The 23290-nt window shown below is 41.6% G+C and overlaps 5 protein-coding genes across 7 annotated transcripts; 3 read left to right on the top strand and 2 right to left on the bottom strand.

Moving 5' to 3' along the window:
* Positions 1-209: 209 nt before the first annotated feature.
* On the bottom strand, positions 210-2084 carry LOC108113954 (spliceosome-associated protein CWC27 homolog). Its single transcript, XM_017224667.2, has 4 exons — positions 1435-2084; positions 911-1303; positions 644-850; positions 210-582 (listed from the first exon to the last, which is right to left on the bottom strand). The coding sequence occupies exons 1-4, from the start codon at positions 2022-2024 to the stop codon at positions 261-263; spliced, it is 1512 nt and encodes a 503-aa protein (XP_017080156.2). The 5' UTR covers positions 2025-2084; the 3' UTR covers positions 210-260.
* Positions 2085-2632: 548 nt separating this feature from the next.
* LOC108113994 (trichohyalin) lies at positions 2633-5588 on the top strand. The gene is made up of 2 exons (XM_017224739.1): positions 2633-4000; positions 4055-5588. The coding sequence occupies exons 1-2, from the start codon at positions 2670-2672 to the stop codon at positions 5535-5537; spliced, it is 2814 nt and encodes a 937-aa protein (XP_017080228.1). The 5' UTR covers positions 2633-2669; the 3' UTR covers positions 5538-5588.
* Positions 5589-5810: 222 nt separating this feature from the next.
* On the top strand, positions 5811-20749 carry LOC108114390 (phosphatidylinositol 4-phosphate 3-kinase C2 domain-containing subunit beta). Of its 2 annotated transcripts, XM_017225357.2 has the most exons (16): positions 5812-6245; positions 7638-8692; positions 8760-8812; positions 10977-11690; positions 11748-11836; positions 11897-12530; positions 12591-13161; positions 13226-13865; positions 13935-14180; positions 14243-14679; positions 14744-15136; positions 15195-15395; positions 19769-19965; positions 20029-20120; positions 20184-20333; positions 20399-20749. In XM_017225357.2, the coding sequence occupies exons 2-16, from the start codon at positions 7668-7670 to the stop codon at positions 20576-20578; spliced, it is 5622 nt and encodes a 1873-aa protein (XP_017080846.1). In that variant the 5' UTR covers positions 5812-6245; positions 7638-7667; the 3' UTR covers positions 20579-20749. The 2 variants fall into 2 exon arrangements, with proteins under 2 accessions (XP_017080847.1, XP_017080846.1); XM_017225358.2 differs by lacking the exons at positions 10977-11690; positions 11748-11836; positions 11897-12530; ... (8 more) ...; positions 20184-20333; positions 20399-20749 and adding an exon at positions 9317-9952 and having other exon boundaries at positions 5811-6245.
* Positions 15427-19220, bottom strand: LOC108114391. Of its 2 annotated transcripts, XM_017225361.1 has the most exons (4): positions 18970-19220; positions 18717-18904; positions 17880-17973; positions 15427-17806 (listed from the first exon to the last, which is right to left on the bottom strand). In XM_017225361.1, the coding sequence occupies exons 1-4, from the start codon at positions 18995-18997 to the stop codon at positions 15894-15896; spliced, it is 2223 nt and encodes a 740-aa protein (XP_017080850.1). In that variant the 5' UTR covers positions 18998-19220; the 3' UTR covers positions 15427-15893. The 2 variants fall into 2 exon arrangements, with proteins under 2 accessions (XP_017080850.1, XP_017080848.1); XM_017225359.2 differs by having other exon boundaries at positions 18717-19220.
* Positions 20750-21759: 1010 nt separating the features above from the next.
* LOC108114392 (mitochondrial import inner membrane translocase subunit Tim13) lies at positions 21760-22190 on the top strand. Its single transcript, XM_017225362.2, has one exon. It carries the CDS (start codon positions 21860-21862, stop codon positions 22136-22138), a length of 279 nt encoding a protein of 92 aa, XP_017080851.1. The 5' UTR covers positions 21760-21859; the 3' UTR covers positions 22139-22190.
* Positions 22191-23290: the final 1100 nt, after the last annotated feature.

Here is a 23290-nt window from a genome sequence, read left to right as displayed (position 1 = left end):
ACTAAGTAACCACCAAATGTAAGCTACACACTAGAAATAATGGCAAATAGGCGCGAAATTTAAAAGTTACTAAGCAGGGTTTTCTTTCTGGAAATCTTGTTTTTGTAATACAAACACCTTTCAATGTGTACCATATCTTGTTCATATTGCTATAACATCTATATAGCATAGTGAAAGTCCGCCATGCGCGCTATTTTGGTTGTGTTATATTAGGTATTTTTTTTTATTTTGTTAAAAATATTTTTATTTAGTATATTTGCTCAAAAATTACGTTTACTTGTTTTTGATTTGCTAGATTTGCTAGAATCAGTTTCTCCCCGTTTCCGTTTATTTAAAGGATTTCGGGGATCGTAAGCGTCGTACCAATCGTCACCCTTTTTGTTGGCATCTTTTGCCAAAACTGGAGCCGTACTGTTGAAGTTTAAGGTGTGCGACAGCCAGTCGTCGCCGATAATTTCTTGTTCAACCGAACGATCATCCACATCCTTGACTTCGGGCTCACAATCATCCGAGTTTGACTTTTGCTTCAGATTGTCCAATTTTGTGCGAAATTTGGAGAGTAAGCTCAGCGTAAAAGCCTCCCTAAAAAAGTTAAAGCCGTTCTTAAGTTTTAATGGTCATGAAAAGACTGACTATTACGCACCTTGACTGCCCTTTAGGTTGAAGTTTAGTTTTGGCCGTATACTTCTCCTTAGACTCTATAAAATCGTTAATGTAATGGTTTTCGCTGGACCCCTTTATTTCGGTCGATTTTGTTGGTTTTTCCTGACCGAGAACTAGTTTATCTTTGCTTTGCTTATCCATTTGATATTGCTTTTTAAGGGAGGCGATTTCTTCTCTGATCTTGGATCTAAAATGCATTTTTTAAATAAATTGGCCATTATCATGTTAATATTACAATATATCTTACTTTTCTTCTAAGACTTTCCGACTTTGTTCCTGCTCGCGTGTCATCAGAACATCCTCTTCGTCCTCAGAATCAGTCTTTTCTTGAATAGGCTTCGTTTTTTTTTCCGGACGATTTTTTGTATGCTTAGAAAGTTTCATTTTGATTACATCCGAACTGGCAGGGGTTGGTTTATCGGTGTCAATATCTTCAAGGCAATCGTCCGACAAGGGCTCCTCGATTTCGATCTTTTCACCTTTTGGGGCTTTAGGTACGCGTATAGGTTCTTTGCTCAGTTTTGGATCATCTGTTACGTCGTGCAGGGATTTGGCTTTACCGGCGTTCTTTTTTACATAAACGTTGGTCTCCTCCTCATCACCCTCGGCTTCTTCACCAAATGAAAGCAGGCCGAAGTTTCTGAAAAATATTTAAAAAGGTTAGTCATAGCCTCCTAACACGAATTGCAGCCGAACCAAATGAATTATATATGGTTACGTTTAAATAAAATTATTATTAGAATAAAAAAGTAAATAGGAACGATATCATACTTCACTCCTTGTCGTTCCTTTTTGCTCTTTTTGCTTTTAGTAGACGGCTTAGCTAAAACGCGAGGTACAATGTCATCGAAGGGATTTGAGAGGACCTCCGTGGAAACAATGCGATGTGCGTGCATGGGTCGTTCCTGGTGGTCAACGATGCCCTCTTCCAGCTTGAGCATATTGTAGATGGTGTCACCAGTGATCTTTCCGAATAGTGTATTCTTATTCTGCAACTCCGGCGTGGGTGCAAATGTGAAAAAAAACTGGGAGGCATTGTCATCCTTCCCGGAATTGGCCATACCCACGAGACCACGACGTGTGTACCGAAGTCGGGAGTGAAACTCATCCTTAAAGGGCTGCCCGTAGATGGACTCGCCACCGGTACCATCTCCATTTGGATCGCCTCCCTGGACAATAAATCCCTTAACCAGGCGGTGGAACTCGGTGTTCTTGTAGTATCCCTCTAAACAAAGTTGGATGAAGTTTCGGCAAGCCTTTGGACACTCGCGAGCCCACAACTCGATGTCGATGTCACCCACGGTGGTTTTCAAGAGTACCTTTCCCGTTGTGGGCGGCTCTTGGATGTAAATATTGCTCATTTCTGCCAAATATTAAAAATGTTTAATTTTTGTCAAAACAAGACTGTTACCGATAACCCCAGTATTGTTATTTGAAACAACAATCGATGACTTTCTCGGTGTTGGTAAACGCGAATACGCAAATATTTTATATTAAATAAAAACTTTTATGATATATTTTTATTATATTTATTATAACTTTTTTTAAATAACTGGAATTTTTTTGTTCACATGACAACAAGATTTAAACATTATAATAATTGTAAAGGCAAATTAAAGCATTTTAAATGTTAAAGGTAAATAATAAGAAATTTGTTTTCGATGTTGATTTGAATGTATGTAAAAGATTTTCACATATAAATTTATTGAATTATTAATTATTATGTATTTAATACTCCTTAAAAAATAATAGAGGCATTGAGCGTTTTTTTCTTTTAGTAAAATTTTAATAATTATTAATTAGGAACATTAAATGAACATTAAAATGGAATAATGTTTTCTATTATGGGCGTTACATTTTAAACTCAAACTTAATAGACCGACCATATTTTTAAATTAACTTTTTTCGATAACGTTGCTGTAGACATTTAAAATTGGTCACTAGGCAACCGTTGCATTGGTGTTTATAGACTTTTACCGTAACGCTCATTTTTCATTGCCTTTATCATGAATTTTAACGACGATCCTCTGGCGGAGCTGCTGAGTGATAATAGCCTGGATAATGACAACTTTTTCGACACTCCTGGTGGAAATCACAAAAAGCCTGCCAAAATGGGAAAGCCCAAAGGAAAGCTCGAGGATTTGTTTGGCATTCAGGAGGAGACGGAGGCGGATGTGCAGGGGCAGGGGTCAGGAGCTAGGAACAAGCCCAACGCTACCAGCACGCCAAGAATTGTTAAGCAGAAGCCTTCAATATCACTAGATGATGGCGATATTGCCGAGGATGATGACTTGGGTTTTGATCCCAAGCGACCAAAGAGCGGAGGCGCTAAAAGAAGTTTGTTTGATGACCTGCTAACCAGTAATCCAGAGCCCAAGAAGAATATCTTTGACGAGATTCTGGCGGGAGATGCCGGCAAACGTCCTGCAACAGCAAAGCCATCGATGTCCCGCCAATCTACGGACACAACCACGGATAACTCGCAGGCAAGACCCAAGACTTCGACAGGAAGAAGAAGTTCCGCGCAATCGGCCACCATTAATATTAATGCCGATCCTTTGGGACTTTTTGGCAGGGATACGAATGCCACCGTTTCGGGTATGTCTACGCCCGTTTCCCGAAAGCGGGGAACCACCGCGGATTGGTTAGGTCTTGAGCAGGATCAGGAGCAGGAACAGCAACCCATCACGCCTAAGCCCCAGACACCTAAAAAACAGCCCTCCAATGAGGATCCGCCGAAAAGTACAGCAGATATACTTCGCCTTCCCGACTCCGATGAGAACGAAATGGAGCAGGAACCAGAAATGCCTGTCGTGTCCGCTTCATCCGGCGTGACTGCTTCCACCCAGAATATTCTGATGTTGAGCAATCTTAATCTGGAAAGCAATCACAAATTCAATGCCTTGCAACAACAGGAGGCGCAATTGGTTATTGCCGCGCAAATGAAGAACCAGGAGAGAACACTACTAGAAATGCAGCGTCGCCAGGAGAACCAGGATCAAAAGTTCCAGGCCCTAATCCAACAACAACTGCAGCGTCAGCAACAAATGGAGGAGCACATCAAGGGGCAACAGGAACGGATCAATATGCACATTCAGCTGATGATGTCACAGCCTGTGCGTGTTCAGGAATTGGTCTCCAACCCCGCGCCCGTGGATAAACTAGAACCAGAAACAAAGAAAGACAACAAGGCAGCGAGCCAGGAGCAGGAACAGTTGCTCCTACTCGAAATGGATGCCAAGAGGAATCTGCTGGAGAAACAGCGACTAGATGAGCTGGTGGCCAACATGAAGGTTAACTATGAGCAGGAAATCGAAATGATAGACACCTCTTATAAGTAAAATTTAAAATAATATTATTTTCTAAAACAATTAAATATTAATATTTTCAGAAAACAAATAAAGGTACTGGAGGATCACTTGTCCGCCGTAGAGGATCGTCTCAAGCTAGAGAACACTGAACTGCGACAGTACTATACCGACAAACTAGAGAAACAAAAGGAGGACTATGTGGAACAGATCTCCAACCTAAGGCAGGATCACGAGGATGAGGTGCGCAAGCTGCGGCAATCCCATGAAATGGACCTTGAGGGGATTCGTCAGGCAAAAATGCTAGAGTTCTCAGCGGTACAGGATCATGGTAACTATCTGGAGACGCTTCGTTTGGCCTCCAGCAATCTTCAAGAGCTTCGTAACGAGATGACTGGCAACCATGAAAAAGAGCGACAGTTGGAGGCACGGGAACGTCGATTGGCCGATCAGGAAAGGCGTTTAAAGATCGACGAGGAGACGGCCGACGAGGAGAAGCGCCGCCTGATGGAATTAGTTAGTACACTGGAACTGCAGCTTGGTCGTCTGTCCAAGGACTCTGCCGAGGAAAACTGGCAGTTGCGCCAGCGAATGTCCAGCTTGGAAGCGGAACGCAAGGCTTTCGAGCGCGAAAAGGACTTCCATCGCGAGCAAATAAAGCGGGACGAAAAGCGTGTTGAGGAATTGAAAACCCTTCAGCTAGCCGAGACTGAGCGATTGCACCACGATCTCCAGCAGGAGCGCAATCAACTCGCAGTGGAACGCCAGCAAATTGAATTAAAACAGCAACTTCATGAACAAGGCGACCTGGATAAGGATCGCCGGGAATTGGAGGCCCAATTGCAGGTGGCCCGCGAGGCCATTCGACGGGCGGATGAGGAGCGGGACCGCTGCAATAAACTCCAGCGTGAAGTGGAGCAACGCAAGCGCCTCCTTGTGGATAAGGAGAACGCCTTGAATGTTAAGGAGGACGAACTGGGTCAGGCCACCGGCGCCTATCGCCTGGCCACAAGTCGCACACATATGGCCGAGCACAAGGCTCGAGAGGCGGACCAGCTACTCCAGGCCAAGCTAAAAATAATGGGTAAACGGGCTCAAGATCTCGCCGAAAAGGAGGCCCAATTGGCCCAGGAACGAATGCTTTTGGCGCAGGATCGTATCACCCTGGTTAATCTGAAAAAGCAGATTCTACGCAGCAGGTGTGCCCTCTGCAAAATGGGTGCAGAGACAGCTGAACTCACTCTTCGAAGGGGCAATGGTAATGTTAATCCCCTGACAACAACCGATCTTCAACTGCCTCAAATGACGGCCAACAATGCGGAGCTCCTGCTGAAATTGTCTGCCCAAGAACCGGGACAGGCTCAAAGCGATATTGTGGATCGAATGCTGGACGAGAATATCGAGGCTTCCTACCGCAGGATGTATAATGTACCAACTAGCAGTTCTCTCGATGATCCCGACTATGGACTGAATTTGGTTGGTGGACTGGACGATGACTCCAAAGTGGCTATGGATAACGGCAGGAACCTGGATTTGGATGAGACATTTTTGTATAACTATAAATAGAACATTTATAATGAAAAATCCAACTATAAATCAAAGTGAAACGCATAATATAACATATACATATTTTTAAAGAAATATAAAAAGAAAATTGAACACTTGTTTCAGTTTTTACAATAAAAAATTATAGGATATGAATATAATTTGAACAAAAATTTAAATTAAGAGGACGTTAAATGAAACTTGGGTGAGTGTTCGGGACGCAAACCATTATAAGCAGTGGCATTAATCGATGGATGCCGAAAATTATCGAGTTTAGTTCCATCTTTACAGCTTGTTGCATTCCGTTTTCTTCGTGTTATTCGTGTGTGAAGTTGTCGCACAAAAAAATAAGCTTTTTAATGTAACTCAAACGATATGTTTAAAATTTGTGATAGTGTTAAATAATAATCTAAGGAAGGACCAAATTTGTTCAGTATTTTGGTGTTTTGCCTATTCCGTTTCTTGTCACTGTTTTCGTTCGTGTGTGTTTGTATGTTCGTTTCGTTTATGTGTGTGTGTCTGTGGGTGTAGGAGTGTAGGAGGAGAAACACCTCGCCTTCTAAAAACAACAAAAATTATTAGGAAAGTTACAACCATTCGGTAATTATAACGTACAGGCGTGGAAGCAAGTAAAAAGCAAGCGCCTTACCGGATGATTTTAATTCGTACTGCGGCAAGTAAAAAACGGAACCGAAAAGAAATCAGCGGAGGTGACACCCCAAAAAGCGAGTAAGTTGGCAATATGCGAATGAGAATAACAAAGAAGAAGACAAGTCTGCATATTTAATGACTATCTCCATTATCATCTACGTTTCCCCTTCTATCGAAGTTCGCTGTTTTAAAATCTTCTCTCTATGTTTCTCTCCAAAAAATTGATAATCAATTGAGTTGATTTGTTGTTCATAAATACTTAACTAACTTGTACTTGTTGTAATATATTGATTTACCTTAACCTTTGCGGCATATGCCTCAACCCCCGATCTGGTTTCTCTCTACCTCCCGGCCGTTCATTTCCTTGCCGGTTCGTATTTTCTTATCTTCCATTCCCTCTCCTTTTGCCATATACGCACACAGACAGATGTCGTTTGTGGGTGTGTTTATGTTGAACAGCTGTTTCCTATCTGCATACGCGAATGGTTTCAATGGGAAAAAATCGGAACGCTTCCCTTGCTGATATATATATTGCACATATGCATATATATATGTATGTAGATGCATATACGTGTAATCGGCATTCGCAGCATTCATTCACGCAAATTGATGCCGACGGTATTGTTTGTATTTATTTATTTATTTACAATTGCGCGCTCAATTGCGCCTTTTTGCGCCACTCGTCTGTATCGCAATCACAAATTGGAAACGATTGAAATTGGTTTATACATATATACATTGTACATTGTTGTACATATGTTGTTATTATGTAGTTTATATGTACATGTAATATATACGATAACAGAATAGAAATTTGTTGTTTACTTATCAGACTTTAATAGTGTTAGTACACGTCCCTACTTTATAAGTACAAAATTCGATATTTCCGGAAAACTTTCTAAGTTTTAGTTATTTAAAAACGTTGTTTGGAAATAAATTCTTAAAGAAAACTTCATCAGAAGGACCTTTTGAAAATTAGATTTGAAATTTAAAATAAGTTCTGTTAAAGAAATAATATACATATGTACATATTTAAACCGCAGTATTATCTTTTAAAATATGTATGTACATGTTTGATTGAGATAATGTTAGTGACGTTTAACAAAACTTTTTCAACGTTCAATATGTCTTTGTCTGGTTTATGAATCACTCAATTGGTACCTGGTACTCTTTTGGAACTATACATATAAGAATCTACCGTTTGGCACCACCACCTTTTCCAAAGGGGTGTTCCCCTCATCGAATGGCTTTTCACTTGTTTTTCTTCGTTTTAATTCTCATACCACTGCACTTTACACGGCATAATCACTTTTATCGCTGCCTGTTTGTTATCGCAGAGATAAGCGAGTCGAAAAAGCAAATACCTTTGTTCACCACGGGCATAACAAATAAGCATTGAAAGGGAAAATACTGAAAAAATATAACAAAATTTGAAAATATCTCATTTTCTGTGCTGGTTGCCATTTGCAGTTCAACGGTACGGACGCTTTAGAGGGGATAATGTCAAATCAGGCGCAGATCGACTACGACAAGCAGTTTCAGGATGACCTGGCCAAAGCGACCGCCTTGAGCCTGGAGCAGCATGCGCTCGACGACTACCGGCGTAACAAGAAGTACGGCTCCGGATCAGGTTATCAGCAAAGCTCATCCCATGCTGGACGGGATTACCAGGCGGCGCAGCGTAGTCTGAGCGTTAATCAGCCGCGACGTCACTCGGAGGTCCATCAGGTGGTCATCAGTCCGGGAAATGTGGAACGATCTCGCACTCCGCCTGCTCAGGGGTCTGATAATGATCTGATCTGCTTCGCTAGTCCCACCAGCAAGCAGCCGGAGAATAGCAGTCCGTTTGGCAAACTCATCGAGGATCTACAGCGAATGCATCCAACTAATCCGCAGTCGGCTCTTGTGCCCGTGGGACCTGTGGCGGCGGCATCGGTTCCAGCTCAATATGGCTATCCTCATCAGCAACATTCAGCCTCGGTGCAGCCTCCACCGTATGGCATGGTGGCAGGAGGAGGAGGAGCAGGCGCTTATGGTGACCTGCAGCTTGTACCCTACCAGCCCGCTGCCCAACAACAGAGGCCATTGAACAACGAGGAGATTCAGCGGCTGTACAGCATGCCGGCCCAAATGGCCGTTGCTCCGGTGCAGCAGCCCAACGCCTATTTGTATTATCCGGGAGCAGTTGTAACACCCTATACGGCACCAATAGTTCCCGGATCCGCTGCTTTTATGCCTCCGCAATATCCGTCACAGGGATATGGTTTTGGGAACGCTTACACACATATGGATTTGCGGCGCCCACAATCGCAACCAACTCCTCCAGCACCGCTACAGAGTCATCACAGTCAACCGTCCAATCATTCCGTTCCCAGTTCCGTGGATGCCAATGGAGTTGCCTTCCAAGCGCGTCGGCAAGTTCCCTCGACTGCCAGCATAAGCTCCAGTAGCCAAATTGGAAGCAATGGTCATTCCTCTGGCCCACGCAGGGGCAACGATTTAATAGACCTCAACCACGAGGATTAGTATGTATCACTAACGTACAAATAACGATTAGTTTCTATCTCTAACGTAATGTTTTTTCATATTTAGCTCTCGTGTGAGTGTGCTGGAAGCTTTCGATCCCCTGCTAAACGACAATACTGGTAAGCAACCGCAATGTTGTAATTAATGTGTAGCTTCCGGACCCTCGTCAAGATCCCCATAGATTTTTCGCACCGTAACTAAAGTTTGAAATTTAGTCTGAAACTGGAATGTTGCAACTTCATGCCAGAGAACTGTTCGTAATAAACCTAATTGGCATTATTGCATTCTCCTGATAACTTTATTAGGATTTTTACTTCAGCTTTTTTATCTAAGATATGGGATAAATTATTTTATTGAAGTTGAAGAGAAGCAATTTTAGTATTTTCTGGTTAAAATTCTACACATTATTGTTAATTTAAAAGTAGATGTAGATGAAAATTTATTGTAGTTTTGGCTGTAATGAAGTATCTAATTTACTAACAGTATTATTTGGAGAATATTTAGCTTAAAACCATTATTTGACCTCGTTAATTCTGGGTAGATACTAGCCTTTTTTAGTAGCAATTCGTCGCTCGCCTTTAGTTAAGAATTAAACTGAATGTTTTTGTTTCTCTATATTGCAGTGTCGAAAAAGTAATCCATTTTAATTGCAAAACCTCTACTACTATCAGTACTACTACTACCAAAAACTGCAAAAACAAAAAAAAACAACTACTTTACACCCACAACAACTACACCATCTAAAGGGTTTCGGGTCGGTTTGGTCCGTTTCGGAGGCAAAGACAAATTAGTGTCTATAGCAGCACATACTTAGAACCACCTAATTACATGCAAAAATACTAATGTTAAATTAAACATATATGTGCCCTCATATCGAAATTTGTGCCTTCCGTTATCACCGGAATAACTTTGAAGACAGCTAACAAATCGGTGTCCAAAGTATCGCATCGTAACATTAGTGCATAATATTTGGAATTGGTATTTTATATTTTTACTGCACTAATACCGATTAAGATGTACTGAATTTTTTTTTAAAAAGTTTAAAAGAATTTAACGACTGTCATTTGGATGAAAAGTGATCAGATGAGAAGATTTAGTCTCTTCGTTTTTTAAAAAATGTATTACGAAATGAACACATTGTGATTTGCTGCTACATATATCCATTAATACACATATATATACAAAAATAAATACATACATATGTTTAATTCTATCGTGTATCATTGTGAGAGAACAAATAAATAATTTTCTTAAACAAATTGTAGTCTGTGGTTGTTTTATTAATCGTTTAGTCGCTTGTCTCTAATTCTAATTCGCTTACCCGAATTAATAATGCCTGTTCACGCTTTACTAAATAATAATTGTCATTAGATTTGAAATTTTCAATCTTTTAAAGCATATGTATGTATTTATTTATTACATTCAGGGTTTAGTTGGGAATGTAACTAACTTGTTAAAGGGTATCTTTTTTATGCACTTATTCTGAATAATTTGTAATTAAATCATTGCTAATATTCTAATGCCGTCTGTCATTAAGTTTCTAAAGTATTTTGGGATGATTGACCACAAATGGAATCACCAAGGGCAAGGGCTTTTAAAATTACGAGGTCTTTTGAGAAGTAGCTTTCCCTTTTGTTGAAAATGAAACAGATGTAATGGCACTAGAAACGACAGATTGAGAATGAATATAAACAAAGCGATTTAAAAATACTCACATAGCTACAGTGGGCATTCGGTTGTTGAATTAGTTCATTTGATTCCTATGAAACAACTTTCTTTTCAAATAAAATACAACCTAAAATAAATAAAAAATATTTTGACAATTAACTTTAAACTTTAAATTATATATTTAACTAAGTACCAGGTTTTGGTTTTTCTTTTCTTTTTTTTTTAAATTAACTTAGAATTTAAATTGCTTTGATTTCCCTTCATAACAAATATCGATTACCCACTGTACTGGACCAGCGTGGGCGACGTATGACAGCAATCACAATTAGCTATTAGCGATGGTAGTCGCCTCGCTGTCCGACGGATTTGTTAGCGTAGATTTGCGAAGCGTTCTCGCTTTGCCAGTGGTGCTAGTTTGTCCGATCCACATTGCTCTGCTTATTGGGCTCTTTGGGGCCGTCTCATTTATTTTTGGCCACTCGATGTGATGTGCCCGGACTCTCGCAATAGTAGGCCTCGGGTCTCGAGCATATTTGCATAACTACTGGCGAAATTCGGAACGGGGTCTGGGAACTGGATTTGAACCGGAACTGATCATGCACTCGCTACTTGCAGGAAACGACAGCGCTTCTGACAGCACCTCATACTATGCGGAATACGATCCCTTTGACTTTCTGTACAGCGGCGATGCGGGAACCCAATATTCCGATCCAATGTACGAGGCGGTCAATAGGTGGGACAAAACTGCGGCAACTGTGAGTCCGAACGTCGGTTTTATCGGTTGGCGGCAAGATTTTCTAAACCAGCCATCTACATCTTCCTCGTGTTATGGAGATGCGCCACCGGAGGAGAGCGTAAAGGTGTCGGAGAACGGATCCGGTAGTATATCCCCTCCTCCACCGTTGCCGCCAAGGAACCAGCAGCTATATGAATCAAATCAAGCACCTGTGCCGGCCTCGAAGCCTTATCAATCTTCTCAACTGACGGATAGTTATACCTCAAGCATTCCGGCCAATGTGGTTCTAGATCGACGGAAAACCTGTACGCGTTTGTACGAAGTGATCAGTGACCAGCGTACGGATGATCCCGAGCTTCTGGAGTTTTATCATATGGTCAAGGAGCTTCGGGCACGTTACCCACACGACGATACGCTCACTAACGTGGGCCATGTGGTGGCGGCTGAGTTTAATTACCACTACATGATGGACACCAGCATCAAGGTGATTGTGCATCCGGCTCTGAACACTCTCCAATCAAATGTTATGGCCTCCTCCTTGGCCAAGGAACAGGTGAAAGGCTATGGAATGCCAGTTACATTCACCTGTGACAGTAAGTTTGATTTTAAGTAGCATAAAGGCGTATCTGATTTTTGAATTCTTCCAATAGTTGATTCAGTCGTGGCACAGGTGGTGGCTCAGGCATTGGCAATGCTGGAGGGACAAGTCAAAGGGACTGTCACAGATTACGCAGTCAAGGTTGGTATGCTTAAATATAGCGAAATTTACCAAGTCTAACTACAATTTACTCACTTACAGCCCATTGGTCTCTTAGAGTGGCTGGCACCCACCTCAAAACTTAGTCAGCTCGAGTGCGTGCATAATAGTTTCCAGTTGGAGAAGGACGTACATTTGGGTCTATGCCTAAGTACGGCGGCTAACATGCAGGCGATTGCACGAACAGAGCGGGATGATGAACACGATGCCGCTCTGCTACCGGAACAGTTGCTGCCCAACGAGGTCGTCCCGATTGTGACTTACGACAACATGATGATACTCATTGAGACCTTAGAGATGGAGATCGACAAGCTCGAGTCGGCGGCAGATGGAGTGCCTGGACGAAGTGTCGTGAGCTGTTCGGGAGTCGTGCAGGCTGTGAAGGCCATTTGCGCCCTGCTCGGTTCAATCGACACAATGGAAATTGCAAGATGCGTCAACGATCTAAAGCGCATCTGCGAAGTGGAGCAAAAGAAGTACTCTACGGGTGCTAGTAATCCGGAGATTGTTAGTGACTATGGTGATTACGCTCAAGTTGTTCTCCGACCACGGTCAATGCTGGAGCAAATCAAGGTCAAGTGCAATGAGCTGCGAGATGCCGTGCAGGAGCTGGTTGAGCTCTACGCAAATGTGTTCCGGGTTGCATTCTCCGTTAAGACACCGGATTACTCTACAAGTAAGTAGCTGATTGATTTGACTGAATGTAATATCTTAATCGAAATGTTAACTCTTACAGCTCCCATACCCATCTCTTGTGTGTCCAAACCAATTGTGGTCTGCATCAACTGCCTACATAGGCCACCGCCTAACTGGAAGTTTGACGATTACTCTCTGTGCGTTCAGATTGTTTATGGAACACGTCTGCTGTCCAAGCCAAATGTCTTGACCTGTTCGAATGATACGAGTGGAGGCCTGTTCCCTCGTCTTAACTTTAGCGCCTGGCTGACTTTTGATCAACATCCCATTTGCACCTTGCCCAGGGAGGCCAGGATCACGTTTGTCTTGTATGGCAAACAAGCGGCCAGCGAAGGCGAACCAAATGCGGAACAAAATGGAGAGAGGCGTCAGGTTACCACTGAGCTGGGATGGTGTTCCATTCAGCTGTTTGACTTCAAGCGTGTGATGATATGCGGCCCTTACCTGCTGTCCTTATGGCCCCCAACCACTGATAAGATGCTGGGACCAGCCCCGGCGAGAGGTTGTCACCCGCATCCCGACTTTTGTCCTGTTCTGAGCATTGAGGTTCCTCCATATGGAGGTCGTATTGAGTTTCCCGAGCATCAGGAGATACCAAAACCTGCACCGCAGTGAGTATTAGTAGTTTTAGGGAGGGAATAAAGTAATGGGATATTACCTCATAATCTTTCCCAGCTATGATTTTGCCTCGTTGGATGCTAATCTGCAAGAGGAGTTGCTGGATACTGCAGAGTTGGGTTATACAGGAGCCACTGAGCGACGTGAGGTGTTCTGGGAGAAACGACTCTATCTGCAGAACTATCCAAATGCCCTGCCTAAGGTTCTTCATGCCGCCCACAGTTGGGATTACGCCAATCTAATCGATCTGCATGCCCTGCTTCATTCCTGGGCACCATTGTCGCCTTTGCAATCCTTGGAGTTACTGCTACCCCGATATCCGGATGCCAAGGTTCGCGAAAAGGCCGTGGAGTGGATCTCCAAGCTCCCCAATGACCAGCTAGTGGACTTCCTGCCTCAATTAGTGCAAAGCTTAAAGCATGATACTTATGAAGGCTCGGCAATGGCTCGATTTTTGCTATCCAAGTGCCTGGAGTCACCTCGCTTCGCTCATCACATGTACTGGCTTCTCGTGCACAGTCTACCGGATGATCCACATAACTCCATTGGAGCCGCAATGGTGGATCAGGAGTGCGACGAGTCACAGGTGACTCAGGCACGATATTATCGCCGCAACAAAATGATGCTGCGCGCTCTGATGGCTATTTGCGGAGAAAAGATGCTGCAGCGGTTCATGTATCAGCATCGAATGTGTCAGGTATGATTAAATTATTAAAAGGAAATTGTTTGAAAAAGATCTTTAAAATATCTATAATAATATTTTCAGAAACTTACCACTATAGCGGAGTCTGTCAAAGAGGCTAAGGAGTCTATGAGGCAAAAGAGTTTGGCAGCAGGCATGGACGAGGTACATCAGGATTTGCTGGAGAAGCCCACATGCCTGCCCTTGGGACCAGAACTGGAAGTAACTGGAGTGAGTGTGCGAAACTGCAGCTACTTCAACTCCAACACACTGCCTTTGAAGATTAACTTCGTAGGACCCGACGCCGAGTCCTTACCAGCTATCTTTAAGGTAACTTAACTGTATAAGCGATGAGAAGTATTATGTAATCTTACAAAAAAAATTATTTTTAGTGCGGAGATGATTTACAGCAAGATCAGTTGACCATTCAGCTGATTCGGATTATGAACAAAATGTGGTTGGCTGAACGTTTGGACCTAAAAATGGTCACCTTTAACTGTGTGCCTACGGGATACAAGAGTGGAATGATTGAGCTGGTCAACGAAGCAGAAACATTGAGGAAAATCCAAGTAGAATGCGGACTGACGGGGTCATTCAAGGATCGTCCAATTGCCGAGTGGTTGGGCAAGCAGAATCCCAGTCCGCTTGAGTATCAGAGTGCTGTGCGAAATTTCACTTTATCTTGTGCTGGATATAGTGTAGCTACCTATGTGCTGGGCATCTGTGATCGGCACAATGACAACATAATGCTGAAGACTTCGGGACATTTGTTCCACATTGACTTTGGAAAGTTTCTTGGCGATGCCCAGATGTTTGGCAACTTCAAGAGGTATGGAAAATAAGTAGTTATTAAATATGAGTTATGATATAAAATATATTTACTATATTTACAGAGATCGCACTCCATTTGTCCTAACTTCCGATATGGCCTATGTCATAAATGGCGGAGACAAGCCCTCGACAGATTTTCATTATTTTGTGGACCTTTGTTGTCGTGCCTTCAATATTGTGCGGAAGAATGCTGATCTTCTCCTCCACACTCTGGCTCACATGGCAACAGCCGGGATGCCGGGAGTTAATTCCAATGCTGTGCAGTATGTGCGACGTGCCTTGCTGCCATCTCAATCAAATCCCGAGGCAGCTGCCACCTTTGCCAAGATGATCCAATCGTCGTTGAAGAGCTGGTTCACACAGTTCAATTTCTTCTTGCACAATCTGGCTCAGATGCGATTTACTCCGGATGAGGGAACCGGAGAACTACTGTCGTTTGTTCCTCGCAAATATACGTGAGTTTGTTTTATCATTTAGATAAATTATTATAATAATTATAATTTCACTCTGCAGGATGCAGCAGGATGGCCGTTTAAAAATTGTGAAGGTGGTGTGCTTTCAAAAGCACTATAGCATGGAGAAGTTCTATATGTACATTTTGGAAGTGACGCGACATGGACAGCCCGATCCCACACATTTGTTCCGCTCATATCGCGAGTTCACCGAGTTCCATCAGAAGTTATGCATGCACTTTCCTCTGGTCAAACTGCACAGGTGAGTGAATTATCCTTTTATAAGTTCTTTATTTTGTTTAATTAGAAAATAGATAATTCGTAATAGATTTTTATGAAATTAGTTCATTTCTTATCAATATCAACTCATTGTCAGACATAGTTACGTCCAATTGTTATCATGTGGCTTATGTTTACCTTCAGTTACTGACTTATATCTATCAAAAACTTTATCTAGACATTGAAGAATGAAAAACGCACTCGCTCTACTATCAATAATTGCAAAAAATGTACTTCAACAATTTTCATGTTGATTAATTTCCCCTTTAAGAGTTCCTTGGAATGTTTTTCAAATTTTGATCTTATCTTCAATGGCTTTCCTGCTATAATTTTATTATTATATATAGTCAACATTATATGGCAACTTAACAGCGATAGATATATGTACATAAATAGGTCATAGCCATTTGGCTAACATTAACATATAGAATACTGTATTTGCTAAGGAAGTCAGGAAGTGCGGCAGCTGGCCATCTTCGAATTAGGCTTCTGTATCGTTCCGAAGAGTGTTTACCCTCAGTGCCGCCGTCATGGAGCGGTGTTGGCTGATAGCACGTCCGAAGCCATCATCGTCATCGCTGTCTTCCTGAGAGACCTGGGACCCGAAAAGGCTGGGTACTACTCCATTATCTCTTGGTTCGAAAATTATAGAGCGTTGCATGGGGGTTGGTTGAGGCATTGGCTCATCCTCTTCAGACTCTTCACTCGATGTAACGACTTCGGCTGACTGGTAGTACCGAAGGTTATCCACATCAAAGCGGACTTTTAGTGATTTAAGATCACGCTTGGCAGGTTCTGGTACAGATCGGGCTCCATTCTCCCCATCGCTGTCACTGGAACTGGAGTTGGGTAGCTCTTCTGGTTGATAGCACGCCAGGGGAGGTGCATTCCCTCGAACATTAAGAGTACCTGATTTTGTGGCTCTGGGTGCAGGTTGAGGAACTGGACGCATTGATGGCACAGCCATCTCTTGGCATAAATCTTCAAAATTATTAATGCCAGTGCTTTGATTATTCTGATGTCCGGTTGTCTCCATGTCATTAACTTCCAGATCAGCGTATAGATCCTCTATACTACTTACATAATTGGCTTTTTTTGACCTTTGTTCCATTACCTCTGTATATTTGGGCAAGTTCTGACCGTTCTTTGCGTTATCCAACTGCATCAGGGATTCGTAATCGGGTAGATAGGGCATCCCAGGGTCGTAGGGCGGTGGATCTACTATGGGCACTGGCGGTTCTGGTTCGAAGATATCAAGTCTGGGTTCGATTAACTCTAGTTGGTGGAACAGACCCTCCACCTGTTCCACATTGTTTAATCTGAGGGTAGCCTCACTTAGCGTGGTCTCCACTGTGGGCAATTGCTCTAAGCCATTTGGATGCTGAGCCCAGTTAGGTTCTGGTACTGCCTCAACGGCGTCAAGGTTTGCAAAGTTTTCCCAATCCTCGTCGATATCCTTTCCAAATCCTGGAGGACTACTGGCTGCCGGCAGCTGCAGCTGATCCAAATCCAGGATGTCCGCCTCGTTCATTACGAATGAAGAACGTATCCGTACAAAATCACTATCGTGCTCACCTTGCGGTAACTCAAGGTCATCGAATAGAGCACTTTGGGAGTTGGGCTTTATATTAGGAGTCGTTTCTATTTCCGGACTACCCGCTATTATTTCCACCACAAAAGCTGAGTCTGCACTGGTAGGATCCTCAAAGGGATCAATTGGTCTCTGAGGTTCCAATTTCAGTTCTGGCTCTTCCTTGGGTATTGCTCCCCTGTGGACCACAGCTGTTACTGACATAGCTCCTCCCAGACCGTCATCAGGTGTCAATGGCTCTGGAACGGGATCTTCGGGAGTGAGTATTTCCGGTACATCATCCACTCTTTCAAACTTGACATAACGCCCACTGTTCTTGCTCTTCAGCTGGGTTGGTCTCGTGACCTCTGTCGTTGTTTTTACACTAAACAGATCATATTTTTCGGCGAAGTGATCGAAGTTGGGCATTCCAAGTTCGCTAGGAAGCTCTGAGACTGGATCGAGGGAGGATGGAGGCAGAGATTGGTCGGATGATGTAGCTGGAGGAGTGGTTTTTCGTGTTGTTAAAGCTTCAGTTGTGGTTTTTGGTAACGAAGCAGGCAGGGATTCTGGAATCTTTGATTGTGAAGCTACCGAAATGGTTTCGGAAAACATTTTTGATTGTATAGGAGGAGCAGGTGGCTTTCGGGTAGGTGGAGCGCTGAAGAGTTCATATCGTTCACTGTGCACCTCAAGGCGATGATCTCTTTGTGCCTGTGATCTCTCCCGGTAGGACACTTTTGTTCCTTCCGCTGTTCTTGTCTCCCTTGGACTGGCGCCATATAATTGCAGATTTGGAACACTGCCAGTTATGTAGTTGATTCCTTTGGAATAGGTAGAACATTTTAATAGTAGTAAAATATTTTCGATTGAATGATTTCTGTTTGCTATCTTCACCTGTCGCTGTTGATGCCGGTGGCCATGGGCTTTCGAATTCCTCGAGATTGCGACGTCGGAACACTCCATGCACAGCGGTATCGGTGCCGTTTACCTGTGGAAATTACAAAAATTGCATTTTATGGTATTGCGATATTCTGAATTATATTAACTTGGTTGCCCATCAGCTGTTTGGGGTAACTTTGATTTGTCAGTAAGGTAAAGTCAAAATATCTTACACATGACCACAGACACGCTAACTCAGACGAATATGAGAACACGTCCATGCGATAAGGTGTGATTTCACTCTTTGTTTCGAGCTGTGAAATTATAATTTCGATAAGCGATTCAGCCTTCTTGGCTTATTAAACCTGTTTTATTTAGAAGAGGAAGTTGAAAAGTACTCTCATAGTTTGAAATGTAATCATTAAGTAAGTTAAATATTAATGAGATTGTGATTGGAAACAAAGACAGGCATTCGACTTAAAATTCAGATCATAGCTTAGCTTTTTATGGTTTGAGTTCTTTAATATACACCTCAAATGAAGAACTCATTTCTAGCCAAGATTGAAGTAAAGTGAAAGCCAAATTCTTTTGCGATTTGCATTCCTCACGCCCCCATCGCTATCTTCGATCCAAAAACTTACACACTCTCTAAAATGATATAGTCACAACACCTGCGAATGTTTGTATTCGTATTTGCCCTGCCTTATCAGAACCACTCGTCGTCGGTGGATCTGTGTTCGTATAATACATATGAATATTGGTATGGGTTAAGCCAGTGGTGGTGTCGGTATCACATTAACCTTTATTAACTGCGTGCATCGGCTGTTAAGTTCTTTTGATTTGCATACGCACCTGTGACTCGAAAGCTGCGTAACGTGGCGCTGGCTGTTGATATTGCTGTGGTTGCTGTTGCACTTGTGATCGATCGAAAGTCAAACGCCGCCGGAAGCCAAAGATCTTGATACCCAGCAAGGCGCAAACTAAACCGATGAGCAACATGACCGAGGCGAGCATTGGGCCAACAACAACGGCCTGTTGACCTGTAAAAAAGTGGGGATTATTGGTTAGTAAAATATCCATGGATCTTTTGATGACCACCACCTACCTTGGCCCTCATTTTTAAGCTGGGCCATGTCTTCTTGTCTCACCAGCAAATCTGTTGGCTTGGCATTCTGACAAAACTCGATGGTTTTTCGCAGTACCCCCTTTGTTTTGGCCAAAAAAATATAATGAAACTTCACCACGTCGCTAATCAAACCGCTCTCGGCACCGCTCCCCAGCTCGCTCGTCGACTGATTGAGCGCTGACGTTGCCGCTACCGCTTTTGGCAGAGCGTTTCCCGCTTATCGAAGCGATTCGGCCCGATATCGTTTACTCGGTCCGCTCTTCTTTCACCCACAATATTGAGCTTACTCTCGATCTCTCTCTCTCTCCGGTTCTCTGTTTCTCTGATTTTGGTGAAATCAGTCTGCCTCATTCGTCGATTTATCAGCTATTAGCGGTGTTACCTCAGAGTCATGGACTTTGGGGGGAGACACTTTGCCAGCACTGATAAGTAATCACAAAAATGTGTACCATGATTTGTCAACGCACCACGACAAACCGCTGTCTACCTAAACACCATTAAATATAATAATAGCTTTTCGATTAAAAACTACTGAACCGTATCTAAGGCGATAATGGCCTCTATGTAATTATGGATAATCTGATATTGTTTACACTCAATTAAAAGCGATTTTATCGATTTGTTAGTATTAAATAGTTTTCTATAGGAGATTGTTGTCGTGGGTGTTGATATCTATGATCTATTTGATATTATTTATGGATATATATTTGTAAAAGTTTATATCATGATTTTTTAATGGTCACTTATACTTTCTTATACTATTTCTGAATCATTTTAGTTTACCTGCTGGTGTGCATGTGGGGCGTTCCAATATCAAATCTGTGGCAGAAAAACGACTTCCTCTGATACAGCGATTCCTGAAATCATTGTTCGACGCATCCGAGGAAATAGCGCATTCCGAGCTGGTTTATACATTCTTCCATCCTCTACTGCGCGACCAGCAGGAGGCCAAACTTGGAATGCCAAAGATTAAGGGTAAAGCTCTATTGGAAAAATGTAAATTTTAAATTGAAATAAATATATATATTGTTGTTGCAGAGGTGAAGCGACAACCGTCGCGGGATAATCCCAACGAGATTGGCCAAATTCGACTATCGCTGCAATATCAACGCGGCGTACTTACTGTGATGGTGAATGACATTAGATAATATATTGATGATAAATAAAGCTAAAGAAGGGTATACAATTTGCAGATACACCACGCCAAAGGGCTGCCCATGTTACAGGGCGGTCAGGAGCCCAACACCTATGTGAAGTGCTACCTAAAACCGGATCCCAAAAAGGAGACCAAACGCAAGACCAAAGTGGTGCGCAAGACCTGTGTACCCAGTTTCATGGAAACGGTAATAATAAGTTATTCTAGTTCTGTGAGAAATGTCTTAATAATTATATATCCATTTATTTATAGTTGGAATACCGAATGCCACTGAATATTATTCAAGAGCGTCGACTGCAGGTTACCGTCTGGTCACACGACACCCTGCAGGAAAACGAGCTGCTTGGAGGCTTCGAATTGGATCTGTCGAAGTATGATCTGCACCAGGAGCTCTGCGATTGGCATCGACTGGTTTCGGTGCCAAGAAACTGACCAGATATGAGAGATGACATCTAGTTGGGACACTCTGCCGCCTACCGACAATCAGGCCTAGGATTATGCAATACTTATATATATATGTTTGTGCCTGTCTCTTGATCGCAATAATACTTACCTACTCGAAGTGATTGTACATTCCATATACAAATATTATATATAACTTAACTGACAGTAGTAGTATTATTTCTATCAATTTGTGCCTCAAATGTAAATATTTTATACCAACTACACACGCAAAACAAAAACATTCTTTGGACATTTAAATGTAATCATAACTCTAAAGTTGAACTTTGCACGTATTTAGGTACTTTAATTGAATTTGGAATTATATTAGATTTTATTGTCAACTTGGGAATTCGTATATATTGGTAGTTGTTAGTTCGAAACATTCTGTTTCCGGGAGTAGTTGAAAAAAGTTCAGTATTATGGCTCAAGAACTATTTTTGCAATAGAGCTGTTAGAGATTATATATATAGCCCGATTCTTCAAATTTTTCAAATCAATTTATAGATGAAAGTCTCTCTGTCCACTCTAAAACTTACAAATTGTAACTCAGATTATGAAATTAAATTAAAACAACTGCAAGAAAATATAAAACTAAAATTTCTAATTCGAAATGAGTTACGCACATTTAAAAAAAAATAACTTACTTTTCACTAACTTGCTTTCAGTATCTCAATGAGATTGCGCCTATGTTTGGGTCTAAACTCAACTCTTAACTATTTTAAACAAATTTACAAAAAATAACTATCAGAGAGAACAAAAGAACTAAAAGTGTCTTAACAAATTAAACGAATATTGTAAAAAATATATATATAAGAGCATACACCGCAATCTACAGATTATATTTTTATATAAAGAAACATTTTAAAGCTACATCTGCCTGAGAATTTTAACTAGTACTTCGATTAAACACTTTATCTGTAATGTATCTAATGTTTTTTATAAAAAAAAAAATAACAAGGCTAAGAACAAATTCAAATTTGTTTGAGTGCTGAGGGTGTTGTAAAATTTGTAAACTGGTGTAATAATCATTTTTGGCACAAATATATAAGCATAAATTAATAAAGTCCTTGAAGTTTGATTTTAATAATGGGCCTTATAAAGAATTACTTTTCTGATCATAAACTTATAGCAAGTTGATTTTGTTTTTTTCCACTTAATAACAAGAAGCTGGCTTTGCCCTTTCTGTCCTAGTCCCGCCTAAACCTAAAGCGTTCAGATTTGAGAAATATATTTATAAAAATTCAAATTGTTCATCCCGTAACGACCGAAATGGCTGCCACCAACATGGAGAAGGGGGAGCTGATAAGCCAGGTGAAGCAGCAGATCGCTCTGGCCAATGCCCAAGAGATGCTCTCGAAGATGACGGAGAAATGCTTTAAGAAGTGCATCCAGAGGCCTGGTAAATCCCTGGACAACACCGAGCAGCGTTGCATTTCGCAGTGCATGGATCGCTTCATGGACGCCTGGAATCTGGTGTCGCGCACCTATGGCAATCGCCTGCAAAGGGAACAGTACAGGACAATGGACACGGTGGACATGACTAACTAGGAGATGATTTCCGGTCATCTTGTAATTAAAACGGATTTAATTTATTTCTCAATTTAATTTTGAGTCGTTTTTAATCGGATGTCAACGCGATTCTTAGAATGCTTATCGCTACTAAAGTGATAACCGGTGTGATTATATTGAATGCAACTGCATGTGAAGACCCCTTTTGAGGGTTTGGGGGTTGTCTTCTATGGGTGTAAAGCCATAGTCGCCAACTTGATATGTGCACTTTTCCTGATCGTTATCGTGTTTGGAATGGTCTCGTTAGCTAACGGATGAGCCAGTGCTCGGCTCACTGGCCCAAATGCAATTTGCACTGCGATGCTGGTTAACCAAGTACTGAAAAGTGTAGTTTCGAGACCACTCTAATCCATTGCAGCATTTCTCGCTGTATGCAAATTCATCTCAATTATCTTGCCAAATCGATAAAGCTTTTTTATTTTCCTGCTAGTTAGAGGCGTTTTGGTTTAGGTTTAAGTTATAACAATTTTTTAAAGCATTTTAAAGCTACTCAGAGACACTAAGATTAATTATATATTTTAGTTTTTATTAAAGAAAGTCGCAAAATTGGTAATTTATTGTTCTTTTTTTTTGGACAGTAGATTTATATTTAAATTAATAAATACTTACAGTATAATGATAAACGGAACAAATATTGATTTGTTTCTCAAACAAAATAGTTCGTTTTCCGCATATAAATACTCAAATTTGACATGATCATGATCACATTATCACAATTAGCATATTATAAATCAAAAGTCTGAAACAACAACCTAGACTTCCTTTTAAATAAACCAACTTAACCCACTTAAATCACAATTAACACTACCTTATGCATTTTTGTTGGTATTCCGAATTAAGCAACGAGACCTTGAAGAGAAGCTATCAAAAATCGCTGATATCAATGCCGGCAAACATACGGACATTGGAAATTACGGCGATTTTAGTGGGTACAGATGACCCCGTGCACTGGACACAAAAAAAAGTGCTGCAAGTAATTCAAAAATTAACAAAAAACGAAAAAAACGAAAAAATCAAAAATAATAAAAATGCAAAAGATAAAATGCGAATTCGTGGCCGAACTTATTGGCTCGAATACCAGAGGTAACAAAATCCAACACGGGATCTTTCCTCAACTAGGTACATTCGAAG

The sequence above is a fragment of the Drosophila eugracilis genome, unplaced genomic scaffold, assembly GCF_018153835.1.
Source record: "Drosophila eugracilis isolate 14026-0451.02 unplaced genomic scaffold, ASM1815383v1 contig_2154, whole genome shotgun sequence".
In the NCBI taxonomy this organism is placed as follows: Eukaryota; Metazoa; Arthropoda; class Insecta; order Diptera; family Drosophilidae; genus Drosophila; species Drosophila eugracilis.
Note: the sequence above shows the minus strand (reverse complement) of the source record. Positions and strands in the feature narration are given on the sequence as shown.

Bases quoted from the DNA above. Each gene is read 5' to 3' on its own strand.
- LOC108113954 (XM_017224667.2), bottom strand. From the start codon at position 2,024: ATGAGCAATATTTACATCCAAGAGCCGCCCACAACGGGAAAGGTACTC. The intron at 1,304-1,434 runs GTATGATATCGT...AATATTTTTCAG, and splicing joins AAGGAACGACAAGGAGTGAA to AAACTTCGGCCTGCTTTCAT. The intron at 583-643 runs GTGCGTAATAGT...TAACTTTTTTAG, and splicing joins CAACCTAAAGGGCAGTCAAG to GGAGGCTTTTACGCTGAGCT.
- LOC108113994 (XM_017224739.1), top strand. From the start codon at position 2,670: ATGAATTTTAACGACGATCCTCTGGCGGAGCTGCTGAGTGATAATAGC. The intron at 4,001-4,054 runs GTAAAATTTAAA...TAATATTTTCAG, and splicing joins ATGATAGACACCTCTTATAA to AAAACAAATAAAGGTACTGG.
- LOC108114390 (XM_017225357.2), top strand. From the start codon at position 7,668: ATGTCAAATCAGGCGCAGATCGACTACGACAAGCAGTTTCAGGATGAC. The intron at 12,531-12,590 runs GTAAGTAGCTGA...TAACTCTTACAG, and splicing joins GACACCGGATTACTCTACAA to CTCCCATACCCATCTCTTGT. The intron at 15,396-19,768 runs GTGAGTGAATTA...GAATCATTTTAG, and splicing joins CCTCTGGTCAAACTGCACAG to TTTACCTGCTGGTGTGCATG.
- LOC108114391 (XM_017225359.2), bottom strand. From the start codon at position 18,944: ATGGATATTTTACTAACCAATAATCCCCACTTTTTTACAGGTCAACAG. The intron at 17,974-18,716 runs GTGCGTATGCAA...TAATTTCCACAG, and splicing joins ACGCAGCTTTCGAGTCACAG to GTAAACGGCACCGATACCGC. The intron at 17,807-17,879 runs GTGAAGATAGCA...CCTATTCCAAAG, and splicing joins ACCGGCATCAACAGCGACAG to GAATCAACTACATAACTGGC.
- LOC108114392 (XM_017225362.2), top strand. From the start codon at position 21,860: ATGGCTGCCACCAACATGGAGAAGGGGGAGCTGATAAGCCAGGTGAAG.